Source organism: Haliotis asinina, chromosome 6, assembly GCF_037392515.1.
Source record: "Haliotis asinina isolate JCU_RB_2024 chromosome 6, JCU_Hal_asi_v2, whole genome shotgun sequence".
Taxonomy (NCBI): domain Eukaryota; kingdom Metazoa; phylum Mollusca; class Gastropoda; order Lepetellida; family Haliotidae; genus Haliotis; species Haliotis asinina.
Window position 1 is genome coordinate 15,826,825 of NC_090285.1, and position 19,102 is coordinate 15,845,926.

The following is a 19,102-nucleotide window of genomic DNA, read 5'->3' on the forward strand; positions in this document are numbered from 1 at the left end:
GGATATTTCGCTTTAATATAAGAAGATATCAAAACGGCCATACGTTTTCCAAAAGGAAAGTGTGAAATTAGTTTCTGCATATGATCTTCAAGTTTAGCTGGTAAACATTAATTCCTCTGTCTACCATACAGAACTTTGAAGAATATTCAGTCAGGAGTTGGGGCTGACGTGGTCAGATTGTGAGTAGGGGAAAACTGAAAACCGTTTAGAATATGAGAAATAAGATGAATAACAGAGGAAGTCCTCATGTAACTTATCGAAACAGCGCGAAATTCCCTCACCATTTTGAGAGATGTAAAAACAAGATATTTGACATCTTTTGGTTGTTGAAATATGTAACTGTTCACAACCACTGAAAAGGTATGATCTTCATACACACACGCTGCCATTACTCTACGAAGAAATCTATGCTATTTGATTCTTTCAGAATGTCCATCTTCAGGGTAATATGCCAGACATTTAGAAAGAGGGAGTTGTAAAAAAACATTTTCTTTAAGTAGTTTAAAAATAGTATTTAAAGAAACTGAAAATACTTAATATTGGATGTTCTCATAACAGTAAGGATGTTCTCATAACAATAAGGATGTTTTCATAACGGCAGGGAATTCCCACAACCGCATGGAGTTCTCATAACTGTATAAATGTTGTCACAAGTGTATGGCCGGTTTTACAACTGTATAAATGTTCTTGCAACTGTATAAATGTTCTCACAAGTGTATGGGTGATCTTGCAACTGTAAAAATGTTCTTACAACTGTATAAATGTTCTCACAAGTGTATGGATATTCTTTAAACTGTATAAATATTCTCACACCTGCATGGATGTTCTTACACCTGTATGGGTGTTGTATCACCTGTAAGGGTGTTCTCACACCTGTATAAATGTTCTCACACCTGTATAAATGTTCTCATACTTGTATGGATGTTCTCACACCTGTATGGCCGTTCTCACACCTGTATGGATGTTCTCACAATGTTGACGTTTTATTCACGGTTATGATAAAGTTTATGATGGATTCGTCTCAATTTCCCTTTGAACTGTTTATTTGCAGTTAGTAGCCCACACACTTCGAGAATTCGTACAAATGCTACGTCAACCACAGAAACATGTTGTCCTGCAATATATCTGCCAAGTCCTGATTGTATCTGTTGTAAAATCCGTCGAGGAGGACACGGGTCTTTTCCAACATGGGTATCTTACTGTTCTTCGTGCCAACATTAATATGACGAACACTGGAGATGGACGTTAACCAATCTTCAGTATAATCTGCAATACAATGTCACTTTGCATGAGTTGTTCTCAAGCGAGAAATGATATGGTAGTAACTGAGTTGAACATTTCATCTCCAAGGTGAGTGAGTTTCGTTTTACGCCGCACTCAGCTATATGCCGGCGGTCTGTAAGTAATCGAGTCTGGACAAGACAACCCAGTGATGAACAGCATGGGCATCGATCCGTCCAACTGGAAACAGATGACATGTATGAACAAAGTCAGCAAGCCTGACCACTAGATCCGCATAGTCGCTTTTGTGGAAAACATGGGTTGCTGAAGACCTATTCTACCTCTAATCTTAACGCGTCTTGGAAGTTGCTGTGTTCGAAAAACAAAGATAATTACGCATGTATCCAAAACATAAAGATACATTTTTATGTATCATACATCCAAGAATCCCCTAAATCAAAACGAAACATGAGGAAATGATACAAAACTTACCTAGTTTCAAAAAGTCGTAGACTTTTCTCAGTTGAGATTTCAAATCTTTGTCGTAGTCGTCTGTTCGCAAGATAAGGAATCGCTCTCTAGGGAAAACCTTCAGCCATTCTCGCATGTACACTGAATAGCACCCAAGGAAGATATACGTCTGTGAAAGAAAACTGGGACATGTAATAAGGAACACGTACACAAGTTATTGATTCAGCCTGATCGAATATATAGACTAAGATAAGATACGAAACTTCTAAGTGAAAGACATTTCCCACCCGAAGTTTTCGTCCAATCTCCAGGCTGTACAGACAATGCTCCACAGTGTGGTTCCTCATGCAGTTCTCCTCGATCTGAAGATCGTGACTGACGGCTTCATGGAAATCCTCAGGTGAACGACCTATTCGCATCATGTAGTCAGAATATAACCTGCAATTATAACACACGTATTACATGACCTTTACATTTAGCAGATCATATGCAGAAACTAAGTTCACACTTTCCTTTTGGAAAACGTTTGGCTGTTTTGTTATTTTCTTATATTAAAGCGAAATATCAATCACCAGCATCATTTGTCTACTGCATAAAAACACTGCACGATTCAAGCTGTTTCATAAGCATGTGTGTGATTCTTAATCAGTAGCATGAAATAGTTTAGAAACCAGGAACCAATGAGGGTATTGCGTCCACCTTATTAAACAGCTGGTCATTTGGTCATGGTGAAAAACACGGGTACAATTAGAGTTTCATTTCGTTCTCTCTCTTGCTCTCTCACTCTCTCTCTCTCTCTCTCTCTCTCTCTCTCTGGTTAAGAATTCGCCAAATCTCACTGAGTTTAATCGTATACTGAACACATGACAATTACCTTTTCAGCATTACGGATTTGTTTTGCACATACGTTTAAGTGTAAAGAATACCTTTAAACAAGGAAATATTTGGAAAATAAAGTTTAGAACTGTTGATTGACCGAAGTGACTACATTTACACTAATGAATCTAAACAACTGATGGGCAGTATGTATTCGTTAAGGCTCTATGTGGTGGAACACTGAGGAGGATTTCGGCAAAAAAAGGTGGGACACTCTTGGAAGCGAAAAACTGCATGCTCGAGTGTACCTAAAATGTGAAATATGTATATATACAGTCAAAATTACTTTTACCTTGAACACACAAAGTGTGCATAATAGTCCACAGTGCATCATCTGGTTGCAAGGGCGCAGTAGGGTAGCCTAATGGTCAAAGCATTCCTTCGTCACGCCAAAAGAGCGGGGTTTGATTCCCCACAATGTGTGAAGCCCATATCAGGCATCCGCCGTGATGTTGCTGGAATATTGCGACAAGCGGCGTAAAACTTACTCAGACGTGTTGTGTTCTGCTCTTCGACAGCCATAAAACGGCAGATGTTTGTGACGCGCATGTGATCGTACTGACAACAGCGTAAAGCACTCTCACGTGTCCTCGTGTTTCCTGTACACAGCTTTCAGAAAAAACGGCCATAGGTGTATCAGCACAAAACAAGTTCCTACCGATCAGTTGGATTCCTCAGTATGATAATGAACTTCGGATCTGCATACACGTGCCTCATAAGATGGGGTGTTGTAACCACCGGCTTCTCTAAACCTGCATTTTGGGGTATGTAGGACCAACACCGGAAATCGCAAAAATCTTCTGGAGTTGCCTCCCCTAGACGAACAGACACAGTGCGTGAGTGAGCGAGTTTGCTGAAAGTAATTCATTTTGTTATACGTGAGAGGAAGCATGGACCTTATGCAACTCAAGACTTAAACATTTACATTTTAGGTAACACAACGAAAATAATGCTGACTAATCTAGAAACATAATCAAAGAGAGGAACAATTATTTTCAGAATGTGAAAATATTACCATATACCGCATTTCCTCTAATAAGGGACGGGATAAAACAGCCCACTGACAATTGCTGTACACCTGTAGGTGAAAAAGCGCCGGGCCTCTGATAAGCGCCTGGGCCTGGAAAACCGTTGAAAAAACAAGCGGCCATGACTTCGAGGAAATATGGTATATATATACCTACCTGTAATCATGTTATGGTATCCTGTTTCAGTAGTAGTCCGTTCTATGTGTTGTGCCGCGGTAGTGAACATTTGTTGAAAGCAGCCAAAGTCACATGCAGCCCCCTTCTTCATGCTATGTTCATAACCTGGCAAAATAAGGATTTGAAAAATCAGTAATATTTTCTTTTGTGCATTACCCCGAAAGATCAAGGTTAGAACTGGTCTGCAGCAACCAATGCAGATTCGACCAACGGGATCGGGTGGAATCTTGTCAAGCTCTACTGCTCGAGTCTGGGCCAAACAGTCCACTGATCAATTGGGATACGGTCGATGATATGTGTGAACTAAGTCAGCAAGCCTTTACCATTTTATCCAGTCAGTCGCCTCTTACCTGTAAATATGATTTACAGGTAAGAGGCGACTGACAGGATCGAATGGTAAAGACTTGCTGACTTGGTTAACACACAGACACACGCGCACGCACGCACACACACACACACACACACACATATATGTATGTATATATATATATATATATATATATATATATATATATATATATATATATATATATATATATATATATATATATATATATATATATATTCAGATTAGGGATTGAAACGACTATGAAGAAAAGTCAAACTTGAGGTCGAAATATTGAAAAACGTAGGTTTTTGTGTTCATGTTTTTTTCTATGTACGTACACACATAGATACACACACACAGATACATAGATACATAGATGCTTTAATCTTCAAAACTATTGTCTCTAATTTCTAAATCGTCTACAATAGATGGTTGAATGTGGCTGAATGTGACAAAAATTATTAACTCACTCACCCACTCATTTGTTTATGATGTCTCTATTGGGAAACAAGTAAACAGTAAACAACGAAAATACTGGTTAGTGTGTGCCTATATATACACGTCAATCATTGCCAATCTAGTAAAAAATGTATCAATAACATTACCATATCTTCTACGGCACCAGTAAAATATTTCCTTATTGTGGAAACAACCATTGCATCCCAGAACGTCTTTGTGAGCCCTGATACGGTAGGAGAGGTCGGTGGTTCCTGATTTGGCCACTCCAAGAATATGGTAGTATGGGACGCACTTAAGACGTAGCAGGCCATCTTCTTTTGCGTACCAGCAAGGGTTCTTAAAGTTCGGCAGATATTGCGGCCTCTCCTGTGACACAAGAAACATCATCATGGTATAAATCCTGTTCATATGTAATGGGAACTACGTAGAGTAATCAGAGGGAATGATAAATGTATCTCCTTGTCAAGTTATTCATCTATGAGCAGCATGTGGTGGGCAATCTCCTTCCAGTACAACCGTGAAGATCCGGATTAGAATTGAGAACACATGTATTTCATCGTAAACAAACTTTTTAACGCGTCATGCTTTGGATCATGCGTGGGAAGATCCGGCATAGAAATGGTCTTCAGCAACCCATGCTTGAGAAACGGAATCGGGTAGTCAGAGTCTCGCTGATTTGGTCCACACGTGTCGTCGTATCCCAGTTGTGCTGACTGATGCGCATGATTGGATAGCTCGATTGTCTGGTCCAAACTCGAGTATTTTCAGACCGCTGCCATATAGTTGGAATATTGCAGAGTATTGCGTAAAACTCAGCTCACTCACTGACTATTGGCAGCAAATGGCTTTACTGCTTAATTTTGTTTAAGGATAGTGTTGCTATCATAAATTTATATGATCAATACAATTGACATTAATACTTCACTTCTGAACTTGCAAAGAGTTTCAGCTCAATCGTTATCATAGTTGATAGTTTTTCAATATTATATTGTTGAAGATTTATTCTATTCTCCTCTGAAAACTAGCAATATTAAATAAAAGTGGAAAGCACCTCCTATACACGTGATCGTAAGATCGTAATATGACGTGATTCTATCATCCAGTGACGTGCTGTAGCATATGGCAAATTGAATTACGGGTCAATGGAAATTGACAACAGATTGAAGCTTTAAAAGCTAATGGTTGGAATTTCGAGACAAAGATCACACTAATCAGAGAAATCAAAGCATCACATAAAATGGTGGATAGAGAATGGTAAGGGGTCTAAAAGGTGCATGTTAACAGGTAACCCAGATTAGAGTTACAAACATATACCAGTCTGCAGGGCTGGGGAGGTTGCTGTGGTACTCAGAACGCAAAAGGAAGATGGTCTGAGACTGAACAAGACCTGTACATTAATGGTCTTAAAATGAAGCACATGGCAAGCTAGTCCTTGTCCAGTCAGATAATTCGACTGCTGTGTCTTACTTGAAAGAGATGGGTGGCACAATGTCAAAGCTGTGCAATGTTTTAGCTCAGGACATTTGGCGTTTCTGTATCAAACATAAAATCCCACTGTCTTTAATCAAATAATGAAAATAGATTCAATGACATCAACATAAGACCTATTTGCCTCCAGATGAAATCACAACCTGTCCATATATGTGTCTTTGCAAGCTGATCCACACTCATTGCATACAGACGCATTTACTGTGGATTGGAGTCTGGAGACATTCTATACTGTTTCCCTCCATTTGCTCTTTTGACCAAGAGTATTCAGAAAATACAAAATGACAAACCTACAGGTATAATATCAGCACCAGTTTGGCATACACAGCCATGGCTTTAACACTTGTCAAGGCTAAATAGGAGAACACATAGGATGTCAGTGTATTTCTTGACCATCTAAGGAAATTGTCACCAGTTAAAAAGCTCCGTGAAACTTTGTTTACTTATATTGTCAACAACAGCACGGAGAGGGCAAGTGTTATGTTTTGTGGATATGCATATTATAGAATTATGGCCAAACTTCAAATTACAGGTAGGTCTCATTTAACTTTACAATTCTATCAACCAGTCACGTGTCTCGGTCACATGAGACTTTGAAGTGTTCATTTGAAAATTCTCTCAAATAAAGAGCTAAATTCATTCAAGGTAGATCCTTTAATAAAAATCTCACATGTGAAGAATACATTCATTTCAAGATGAATGGCTTGATTAACTTTGAATGATTTAACCAGTTCGCTTCGTTGAGAAACGTTTGTGCTGAAGACAGTGCAGCCTTCTTCATGATGTTTTCTAGAGGGATGTACAGCAGACAGAGAAGCAGCACGCGTAGTGTGTGGCGAATATCTAGTAACATTAATGCCCGCAGAACATAAACCACTTCTCACCCATCTTGCGATGTTGTCCCAAGACACTGGTTTGTGGTGCCTTATGCATGGCACAAATAAGCTTGTTTCGTTATCACGTATGGATTCAGTTCTCCTAACATCCTCATTAAGAGCTGTAACTAACTGTACGTAGTCTTCCATAAGGCACATAAGCCATAAGCCTTAAGCGCCATGCCAAGTGCATGCTGAGCATTAGCACATATGCATGTTCCACATATTTTGTTAACAAGACTGTAACTTTCGAAAACTTCTTGGAAATGTTATCGGGTCCATTCACAATACTCCAACTCATGGCATGTAACTTCTGGCACTCATGATGTACATCTAGAAATTCTCTACTTGGAATTCTGACCTGCGCATGTGCACTCGAATTCTCATGTGACCTCTCGGCACTCCTGATTGGGTGACAGAATTATGGTCAAACTTCAACTTTTACGTAAGTCTCGTTTAACCTTCCAATTAACATATAGCTTTTGATGAGTGATCACAAATCTATAGAATCAGACTACAAAAGAACGTAATGATAATTTTTCTGATGCTGTAGAAAGGACAAACCAGATCTTTTACCTACCATACAAAACAGGTCTTCAGCCTCATCAGGTCCTGCTCCCACACACTGGATGTCTTGTTTTACTGACTTGTTTTCTGTACTGTATTGTACGTGTCCGTGTGAAGACATGAGCGTATTGATGTCATAGATGACAGTGCCACTGTGAAGCCAAGTCACAATCCAGATCGTAGCACACGACACAAACACCAGGAACACCAGTCGTCTTAATCGGACTTTCATGTTTGACTTACTGGAAAGAGATGCATATACGCTCACGGTATTTGAGGTAGACTGAATTATATGTGTTAACACACTTTTTACTGCATAAAGTAAACGTACACAATAGTCATCTCATAAGGGTTGGATTGGAAAACCGCAATACTCGCGACATGGCAGAAAAAGGTGTATGATGTGGGAGTTGAGACTGATTATATGATGTGCCGCTGTAGTGGGCATCCAATTATCGTGGGATAAACTACAAGCGCCTTTAGCATGCACTAGTGGGTTGATATGTGCGCTGTATAAATATCCAATAATCATAAAAATAAAATAACAAGGTCATAACATAACGTTCTGCAACAGCTTTTGGTTGGACAGCTTTTTTATACCGGAGAGATCCCCAGTAAAGTGGCATAACTTTAGTTGCTAATGTTTTAATATAAATAAATGTCGCATTGATTTGTATTTGGTATTTGTATTTTAGAATTAGAAATGATTAGGTTTTAGATAAGAATTCTTTGATATGTTGCTAGTGTGTTATTCTCCTCAGGCGACTTCGAGGTTCCGGGTCGTTTCACCCCATGTCTTTTCATACCAATTCAAAACTACATCCCACATTTGGGGCGTTTCACACCTAATCAAGAGTTGTTTCACCCGAACTAACTGAGTATACATGGGTAGTGGTATAAATGCTTAAATATGTTAATCCTAGGTAAGCAATGTTTTGCAACAGTCTGTGTAACCGTAATAAAAAGAATCTGGCTGAGAAATTATCAAATTTTGTTTTAAGCAAAGGTAGATTACTTAATTGTTTGTCTTGTGGTTGTCAGTTACAACCTCTCACTGTGGTAACTGTATATGTGAATATTAGCAGAACATATCTCCAGATTCAAAGACAGGTGAAGAGTTAGTATTTTGTCAAGTTACCATGGGCAACAATGCAGGCTTCAATGCGGCGGGGCTCACTACTGATCAAAGAAATTAGAAAAACGTGATCCATGCTCAATGAATGAGTGAGTGAGTTGAGTTTTACGCCGCACTCAGCAATATCCCAGCTGTATGGTGTCAGTCTGTAAATAAGCGAGTCTGGACCAGACAGTCCAGTGATCAACAACATGAGCATGGATGTGCACAACTGGGAACCAATGACATGTGTCAACCAAGTCAGCGACTCTGACCACCCGATCCCATTGGTCGCCTCTTGCGGCAAGCATAGTCGCCTTTTATGACAAGCATGGGTAGCTGAAGGCCTATTATACCCCGGTCGATCCATGCTCAATACCGGACCACCTCTTCTTTCACATTTTTGAGATTTTCTTATTATCACTTCCCTTCAAAAGTCCTCAAACACTGAAGTTGGGTCAGGGCTATAGCTTGAGCAATCTAATAATGTCATACATTAGGTCCGAAACGATGTTTTGGGTCGTTCTGATTGTCTGCTTAGATTTCATTTGTTCATTTGTTTATAGTAACAAGGATACCAAGCCACTTCCTGTCACCGACAGTCAGTTTCCTGGGCCTGCCTGCGCCTATCTGGTGCTCAACGCCATATCCATTTACAATATGTTTCAAAACACGATAAACAGTGGACAAAGGGATGCCTTTTCTGCTTGAAATCACCTTAGCTGATCTGAATTCCTTCTTTTAATACTCTACAATCAATTTCCACGTTTCTAAATCATCCACATTGAGGATCACTGAAAATGTAGTCAGCTAGCAAGTAAACCAAGGGGGATAACTCTTCACAAACTAATGAAATAGGATTAACGAAGTTGTCTCTAATGAACTAAACCAAGCACTGGATCAACTGGACAAGGTTGTTTATAGTAGAAACCCAATTAAATATTTTCCTGAAATTCTCAATAGTTTCTGGTCATACTATAAATTACTAACCAACTCCGACCTGATAGGAAACACGTGTTTGTATTATCACTAGCTGACGGTGATTCATAAAGACATGTCTTAGACAAAGCCGGAACGCTATAGCATTTATACGTGACCAACAGATTCACTCTTCATCCGTAAAGGCCCAGATTAAAACCCGTACTTTTCGGTAGAGGCGACTACCTGGATCGGGTAGGCAGTACAGCTCACTTGGTTGCAACGTGTCATCGGTTCCCAACTAAGCAGATCGATGATCAAACTGTTGATAACTGGATTTTCTGGTCCAGACTCGATTATTTACAGACCACCTGCTGAGTGCAACACTAAACTCACTCACTCATTTACTCTTACATGAGTTTATGATACCGTCTGGTTTGGCCATCTTTGCGACCACGTTTAACAATCACCATTTGCTAATGATTAGTTGAAACATTTTGTTTTGTTAAATCCGTATATCTATTTAATATTATACTGATATTGGTTCAATCGAGACTAAACCATCTATATATCTAACTAATCTGTATAAGCATTAAGCAAGTTACATGGAAAGGACTTCTGCATCTCTTTAGTCTATCCATTTAATATAGGTAAAGTTCTCTTCGACTCTTCGTTGTCGCTATCATTACAATTATAACAGAAAAATATACCCATTTAAATCATCTTAACTGTGACAGTGTCCCCAAAAACAGCCACAGTAAACGAGTTATATGTACTTTCATGCATACTGACCAGGGAGTGAGTGAGTGAATTAATATTTAAGGTCACATCGACAAAATTTCAGCCATATCGTGACGAGAACATTTAACAATGAAAAGGACTATATGTATATCATAAAACCTGTCAACGAAGGGCAGTAAAACAACTAGAATATCACAATTAGCTTTAACACTAGCGTGGAAATTTAAAACTGATATCACTATATGGACAAAACAATATAAAAGCAGGCTATAGATCGCCAACAACAGAAGGTAAATCACCACACTAGGGACCATGAGGACGTACAGTACCTTTGTTACCTACATGTACGCTAGTTGGATTTACACCATCCCTTCATCTGCTCGAGATTGTAGGAAAAGTTAGCCAAAATTAAAACAACAAGAATACTGACGAAGGGACAAGAATTAGCCTTGAAACGCCGTGTTAAAAGAATTAAAGAAGTTGTCATCCATAATAGTGTCTTGTATAACAAGAATACTACGTTTAAAAAGCCTGAGTAAGTAAACATAGACTTGGTTTGGGTGTGTAAAGGAAATTGAATTGATTCATAAATGTTGGCCATGTACTTTCATTAATATGGCTTTTTTTGTTTTTGTTTTGTTTTGCTTTGGTTTTTGTTTGTTTGTTTGGAGTTTTTTTTTGTTAGTTAGTTAGTTAGTTAGTTTGTTTGTTTGTTTTAGTTTGTTTTGTGTTTGTTTTTTTTTGAGGGGAGGGATTTTTGGAGTAAAATTTGGTCTTATGAGTAAATAACTGTGATTATTAGAGGCGGTATCCTCAGAGGACGTTGAAGTAGCGTAAAATAATTGTATACAGGCAATATTACTAGACAGTCAGCAATTGAAATATATTTACTGAAAAACATTCTTTTCAGATGCTGCTGATCAAGAGTCAGAGGGCATGTAACCAGTTAAGGAACCTCCCACAATCACAATAACCATATCAGGTACAGTAAGAATGACAGATCATATTAAGTTAATATTCCCAACTGACATGGTTTTAAAGTACTGAAGGCAAGTGAACTTTGACCTATATGCTATGTTGACGTATACGAATACTGATTGCCAATACTGTCTAAACTATGAAATGATGCTAGCCTTTATTCTTTGATATTCATTTGTAATTCCAGAGATATATTATTGTTGTTTGTGTGGTCAGAGAAATAACAGTGATGCTTTACGGTGTTCATATTTCAGTGAAGCAGAGTGATACAGCAGCCACACAGTCCTACACAGGATCACAAATTACATAAACAGGGGAGGCAACTCAAGGAAAAGGATGACAAGACAGAAGAACCGAACAGAAAACTTGAATTTCAAATGTTTTGTGTTTGTAAATTCATGTATTAAGATAAAAATTGATTGAATATTTTACATTGTTTCAGATATTAGTACTTATTAGCTGGAACTGTTTCATTTGTTGAATATTCTTCCAGGTTTTGTGAAATACCTTGCCCAGTCAGCACAACAATTGAATGGAATGTATGTAAATGAATTTGTTTCAGTTTTGTAAATGATCGATGAAAAAAGATTACACATTGATGGATTCAGCTGCATAACACATTTAGTTGCATAACAGAAAAGACTTTATGAATTTGCTGCTGTTTAATCAATAACGGATGAAAAAAAATATTTCAACCTCTTTGAAAAGAGTTTGTTGAGAATCTGAAAAAAGTCAGATTATGATGGGGAGTGTGTGTGTGAGGGGAGAGAACCTATGATAAATTATAAATTGACCCAGCCATTGTTGCCATGCATGTTATCATGTCAGACTAATGTATTTCAATCTATCAATATAAATACTGCGCAATATATTTGCAATTTGCATCCTGTGAAAATTGTAATGTTAATTGACCAGATTTACAGTTTGAAGCTATTGTGAATGGGTCTATTGTTATTAGTCTTTTAAGACACCATTCAAAAATAAATTTGAATTAACTGCACTCCAGGTGTTCGTTATATGTTTGGGTTACTTGTTTGTTGTAGTGTGAATCCTGATATGTTAATCTGATGATATGTCCTCCTTAAACCGGTTTTCAGTTACAGTGGTACAGAATAAATACACCAGATCTACAATAAATCAATTTTGACAGTTGTTTCAAATATTCCGTATGCAGATACCATACTTTCTTTCAGATTAAATAATTATTCACATCCAATTCAGCGAAGAAAGAAAAAATCATCCAGTTTTGTCTTGCACTTTGTGACCCACTCATGTTGACTGAAATAACTATTTTCTTAATGATGATGTGGTGATTCGTTTTCCCCGATATTGTGACATGCGTGCAATCATATGAGTTATGCGCACATCGCCATCACCAGTGGGTACAACTAAAAATAAGTGCATGAATAAAAACCCTGTATATATAAAAGATTCGATAGGACAAGTCATTTTATTGACAAAAATACCAAATAATTTTATCGCATAAATAATACAATTTTGCTTGGTGACGATCCTTTCAAGGAGAGTTATCTTGACCCACATAATATTAATTATAATCTCGATTACCCATCTCCAGAAATAACAACGCCATTCCCATGCGGAAGTGGATTATTTGAATCTTGGTCACGAAATAGGTTGAGTCTTTTGCTTTGTTCATATATTGAAAAAGTAAACGAGAATGAGTTCCTTTTTAATATTTCCACTATCGTGGCTTTGGAGTAGTTTCCCTTCATAATTTGAAACCCGGAAGTACAGACTGAGATTTGTCACCATTATGCGAATGTGTCCATGCCCAGTTTAGTCTCGTTTTGGTACAGATATGAATATTCGTGAGGCCTCATTAAGAATTGTCTAAAGAGATATTATCTCACATGGTTACAGTACCAAAACAGATGATCAACTTATTCGCATTGGTTGTTACAATAACCACACAAGTTGATGTCTACGAAGCTTTCTGCCCAACACATGTTTGTTTGTTGACAACCTTAACCACTGGATTCGTCCAAAGGGGATCGGGAAGTCACTAGCTGTAACAAGAACCGCATGTGCTCGAAGATTCAAATACCCCTTCACTCTTCCCGTATATATGGTCATCGAACTTACTGATAATTATTATAATGATATAACTACTTACAGGAAAACCGCCTGCATATTTGCAATGTTTCCCCTAATTCGTATAAAGCACATTGCTGTAATATCAACATCGACGAGGTCAACTATGTTAGTTTTGGTTCGTCTGAAGCTGTAGACAGACTTATTCCAGAGAAACTGATCATTTTCCATGACACGTGTTCTGGGTGGTACCATAGATCAGAGTTCGGCTAACAGAATGTCATTAGCTACGTTTCATATTTATAGTTTGGTCCAACATTGACGGTTAGACGGTGGGACGTGACTAGTTTAAATGAGCAACCAGAAAGCCTTCTGTTTCACTTTTCAGCCAAATGCTATTGTTGTCAGGGTTTTGCTTGTTATACGCCTGTTTGAACAAAACGAAATATACCTGGCGACCCTTAAACCTACTTCAGCATTGATAAACGGAAATTCTTATTTATGAAGAATAAATTAGTTACCTATGCAGCGTACATGCTATAACGTTCTCCATCTGGACATAGATCAATATGACTTGAACTTTAATGTCATCACTCATAAATCTGTTTTCAAAACGGTACGTTCAGCACAAATATCTGTCGAGAGCTTTGTGTGCAGAAAATGATCAATATGACTTGAATTTTAATTTCATAATTCATAATTCGATTGGCAAAAGGAAACGTTCAGCACAAATATCTGTCAAGAGAATGGTGGGTTACCCACATCCTCGTGCGATTTCGAAAATGCATATTCGTCAACACATAGACATTAATAAGCAAATTCTGTGCATTCAGTGTATTTGCATCATCAAGGTTTATCAGTGTAGTAAATAATTTTGATTGTATACACGTGAAAGACTGCTTGGTAAATAATCGCCAAACGATCTACCTGCTGCCATGATGGGATGCTGCCAACGCACGTTACCAGTCCCACCTTAGGTTTAATGATGATATAGTCACAATTTCGCAGAGACGCTTTAAGAATGGGGAATTTTGTCGCTTCTATTGACAAGGTCATGTTGTCACGCGCCAATTTTGTCTATAGGTTTCAACCAGGGTTTTAAATATAATTGAGTGAGTTAATATTTAGAATCACATCGGCAATATTGCAGCCATATCGTGACGAGAAAAAAAAAATTAATACCAGTATTAAAATCAAGTAAAATTAGAACGTAGGAACATGCCATCGAAGGACAATTAAATAAAAGACTACCATGGCTCTTAATTTAACACAAGTACGCTATTATAAACATGCAGCACTGGAGACAACTTTTACAGTAAAAAATATATCCATAAAAAAAACAACCAAACAAACAACCAACCAACCAAACAAACAACCAAACAAACAAAAAACAAAAAAAACCCACACACACTCACACAAAACCAAACCAAAAAAAGAACGCCGGTTATACACTACCAACATGAAGTTAGATCACATACTGCAAAATATACTACATAATATTTAGTTATTTACGTACAAGACGGTCAATGGATTGATGACTTGAGGGCTATGGTCATACGCCAGTTCCACATTCAATTATGGTCGACCCGCTTGTTCATGAGTTCCGTGCAATAATAAATAAATCTCCTGTTTCAAACTGTGCTGCTGTGTTTGGTGTTATCCTAAAAATCGATACGTGTTTTTCACAGAAGGGATATCGCAGGATCTGCGCTGACATTCAAACGTCAAAATAACTGTGAAGAAAAATCAATCATAAAAGATGTTGAAACTAACATGTTCAGCCAGCAGGTAGAAAGAAGCTTGGCCCTCGAAGCATCTGTTGACTTGCGGTACAAAATGACATTAGTGAATGAGTGTGCGAGTGAGTTATTATTTAGCATCACAAAGATGAAATGACCGAATCCCTAAACATTCGCTGTTTGACAGAAACAAGTCAGTTTGAGCTTGAATGGATTTGAAATTTAATACTGAAACTATGGGCGATGCAGTATTGCTTCAGTAAGAACAAAGGTATTTCACTTCAGGCTTGTTGAAAGACGGAAAGTCTTCAATGACCGCGAGAGAGGTCGCTCCAGGGACTGGAGGCACGCCAGTAAACCAAGGGATGATAAGTGTCTTGATCTTTGCAGACTGAGACCTCTAAGATAGTCACTTGGCACCTGTTTGGACCCATCAGGCACCAGCCACTAACGTCACCATTCCCTCTCTCTCCCAACGAAAGATGAAACGGTTTATGTACTAGGAAAAGTATTGTTTGGATTTTCGAGTACTTTTACGTATTCGTTGTACCTCATGTACAAGAAAATCGCCATGTCATGCAGGAATAGTTTTTATCGTCATTGTATAGCGGAAACATACATTGTGTCACACAGTAATCTGCTATTCCTAAAACTATGCCACTGTCACCATCTGATGCACACGATAATTCCTGCAAATGGCAGCTAAAAAGGATTAGCCACATTTATCAGATGAGTTCAATTTGTTGGTTAAGGCGGCACCCAGCAATGAATCAGGCAACAGTGCAGACAGAATGTGTTCAGATGCAAAATGTATCAAATTACTAGTAATTGAGTCCCTTTGAGGTTCCGGGTTAGAATAGATCTTTAGTGGCCCATGTTTGTCGTCAGAGACGACTGACGAGGTGCGATGGTAAGGCTCGATAAATGGGTTCACATGCCATTGTGAGTGAGTGAGTGAGTTAATATTTAACGTCACATCGGCAATATTGCAGCCATATCGTGACGAGAACGATTAATTATAAAAACACAAATGGATTAATAGCACATACATTGTAAAAACCTTTCAGTGGAGGACAGTAATACTAACTAGAATATCACAGAGTAGAATGTAAAAACTAGTGATTAGATCTAATACAATGTATCTATAGAGGCAATACAATATAAAAATGAGCTATAAAGTTGACAACAACTGGAGGTAGATCACCATACTAAGGACCATGGGTACTTACAAGGCATTTGCTTCCTGCATGGAGGCACCCGTGGCGAGCCACCTCCTCGTGGTGGGTGCTGGATAATGTTAGGAGCTCGCCGACACCCCCGTAGTGGTCCCGGGGGGATATCTGGTCCACCAACCCGTTTGCCGTGGGTTGCGGCCCTGTGTCGGCGGAGGAGGGGATCCTGGTGGTTGAGGGCAGTAGGGGCTTGCAAACGTGTTCCTGTTGCTCAATACACCACTTTGGCCCTGACTTCGCCTTGACGGATGGTCGAATGGGCCCGGTTCGACCAATCGGCTGGTCATGCCAAGCCCTGTGCATGGAGTATATATATCATTGCACAAATTTTATTTTGATTTTTACTTTCGGTCTTGGCCTATTTGTTCATTGAGCTTTTCTGATTTTAAAATGCATTTTTGAAGTTCTGAACTTTTGCCTAGAGTCTTATGCCCAGAAGGCGGTGGCTCATGGGCCAATCTGGTAGATTAATTATTTCTAATTCTTCTGCTGGAGTATATCATCCAGGTATCCTTGGTGCTGCAAGCTGGAGGCCCGCTTGCTTTAGCATTGCCTTTGTAATTTGATGGGTTGGGAGCTCGGATGATGAACCATATTACACTAACCATGGCTTATGAAACTCCAACAAAAAAACCCCAAAACGTCCAGTTGATATTGACCCTGTTGATACTGACCATAGACCGTCTGCGTCGATTGAGTATTGGCCACGTTGCATTGTGATTGAGACTCCTGACAAGACACCTTTAAAGTTGAACCCCTTTGCTGTATCCAAAGGTATTCAAGGCATTGCTGGGGATGTGAAGAACATAAGACGCTTACGTTCGGGTGCCCTACTAGTCGAGTGCGGGAAAAAGCAGCAAGCAACAAATTTGATGAAAATTAAATCTTTCGTGGGCATTCCCGTCACGGTCTCTCCACACAAACCTTGAATACAAGTAAAGGCATCGTGAGAGATCGAGATCGATTGTTTGATGACATGTCGGACCTTGATGTAGGATCAGAAATGAAGGATCACGGTGTATTATATGTCAAGCGCTTTTCAACTCGCAGGAACAACGAAACCATCAAAACAAATACGTACCTGTTTACTGTCTCATGTCCAAATGCTCCGAAATCAGTGAAGGCAGGCTACTGCAACATACAAGTTGATACCTACATCCCCAACCCACTCAGGTGTTTTAAATGCCAGAAATATGGACACGGTGTAAATACTTGCACATTGTCTGTTGTGTGTGCTCACTGTGGTGAGAAAACACACACAACAGAAGATTGTGACAGTGATTATAAAAAATGCACCAATTGCTCAGGCGACCATTCGTCATTTTCTAAACAGTGTCCTATTTGGAAAGAGCAATTGGAGATCAATAAAATGAAATTCACTCAAAATATCTCTTTTTCTGAGGCCAAACAACTGGTAAAGAGATCTGATCTTCCAGAAAGTTATGCTATATTTGCAAACACATCATCCTGGTCTAGCTCTGAAACAACATCAACCATAGGCTGCCAAACTACCTTGACTTGGGTAAACTGCGATTTTCCACAGCGTTTGTACCCTGCCATATCATCACAGACTGAGGAATCACTTCCTAGTACCTCAAAATCGTCTTCTGATCACAAATCATCATCTCAGTCACACTCAAAGCCTCAAACGACAGCTGATAGTCAACAAACGGTGAAAAGTAAAACGAAGCCAAAGCCTGATGCTTCAAAACAACAAAGTGGCAGAGCTTCTAAAGGGTCACAGAACAAAATTCAATTGAAGACATGGACGTTTCTGAAAACATCCATTCTCGGGCACATAGCTTGTCGCCCTCCAAAAGAGTGCGCAGTAGATCCCCAATACATCCCCCCAAAAGATAGTTTATTCCAATAATATTGTACAGTGGAATTGCAGAGGATTGAGGACTAATTTACATGAATTACAGCTACCATGCAGGCTGTTGCAGTGAGAATTACTTTACATGTAACGTTTACGCTATGCTCTCTTTATATTTCGCCGTCTTCGACGTTTGCCAAAACTGATCTTCAAGCTCTATATGACCAACTCCCGAAGCCCTGTATTATAATGGGAGATTTAAATGGGCACAACTCACTCTAGGGTACTGTAACTACAAACACGAAAGGTAAGTTGTTGGAGGACTTTTGTTCGGACAATGATTTATGTATTTATAATGAGGGTTCAAACACATATTTACATCCTGGTAAAGGGACTTATTCTGCACTTGACTTGTCACTCACAAATTCAGAACTACTAAATGAATTTGAATGGTCAGTCCACGATGACCTCTGTGGAAGTGACCATTTTCCTACTATACTAAAACTCCATCTGATGTTCCTCTATCATCGAGACGGAATTTTCATAAGGCTAACTGGGCTTTATATGAAACACTGTGTGCTGAAAAACTTAAACCTGAACGTTTTATTGACGTTCCCGATGCTATTAAATGTTTTCCTGATGAACTGAATTCCATAGCTGATGAGTGTATACCAAAGTCCTCTGCAGTTCCACATATTCGAAAACCATGGTTCAACGATGACTGCAAACAAGCTAGGAAGGCAAGGAAAAAAGCAGAACATTATTTCCGTCGCCATCCTATGGTGCATAATTTCAATAAATATAAAATTTTAAATGCTAAAGCGCGGCGTACTTTTAAACAAAACAAACGCCAATCTTGGCAAAATTATGTGTCCAAAATAAATTCACGGACATCCATGTCCAAGGTATGGAACATGGTCTAGAAAATTAAAGGTAAGGGTACTAAATCTACAGTCCATCATCTTAAACATGGAGATCAATGACTTACCGATAAATCAGATATTGCGAATAAACTAGGCGAA

The 19,102-nt window shown here is 38.8% G+C and overlaps 1 protein-coding gene across 1 annotated transcript; it reads right to left on the reverse strand.

The window, feature by feature from the left end:
• LOC137287716 (carbohydrate sulfotransferase 15-like) lies at window positions 1-7,722 on the reverse strand. Its single transcript, XM_067820105.1, has 7 exons — window positions 7,504-7,722; window positions 4,707-4,926; window positions 3,753-3,878; window positions 3,227-3,383; window positions 1,980-2,130; window positions 1,714-1,861; window positions 1-1,266 (listed from the first exon to the last, which is right to left on the reverse strand). The coding sequence occupies exons 1-7, from the start codon at window positions 7,720-7,722 to the stop codon at window positions 1,088-1,090; spliced, it is 1,200 nt and encodes a 399-aa protein (XP_067676206.1). The 3' UTR covers window positions 1-1,087.
• Between the last annotated feature and the right edge of the window lie 11,380 nt (window positions 7,723-19,102).

Excerpts from the sequence above, each read along its gene's own strand:
- LOC137287716 (XM_067820105.1), bottom strand. The coding sequence starts at position 7,722 with ATGAAAGTCCGATTAAGACGACTGGTGTTCCTGGTGTTTGTGTCGTGT. Across the intron at positions 3,384-3,752 it reads ATACCATAACATGATTACAG|GGGAGGCAACTCCAGAAGAT; the intron begins GTAGGTATATAT and ends CTGTTCGTCTAG. Across the intron at positions 1,267-1,713 it reads CTACGACTTTTTGAAACTAG|ATTATACTGAAGATTGGTTA; the intron begins GTAAGTTTTGTA and ends ATTGTATTGCAG.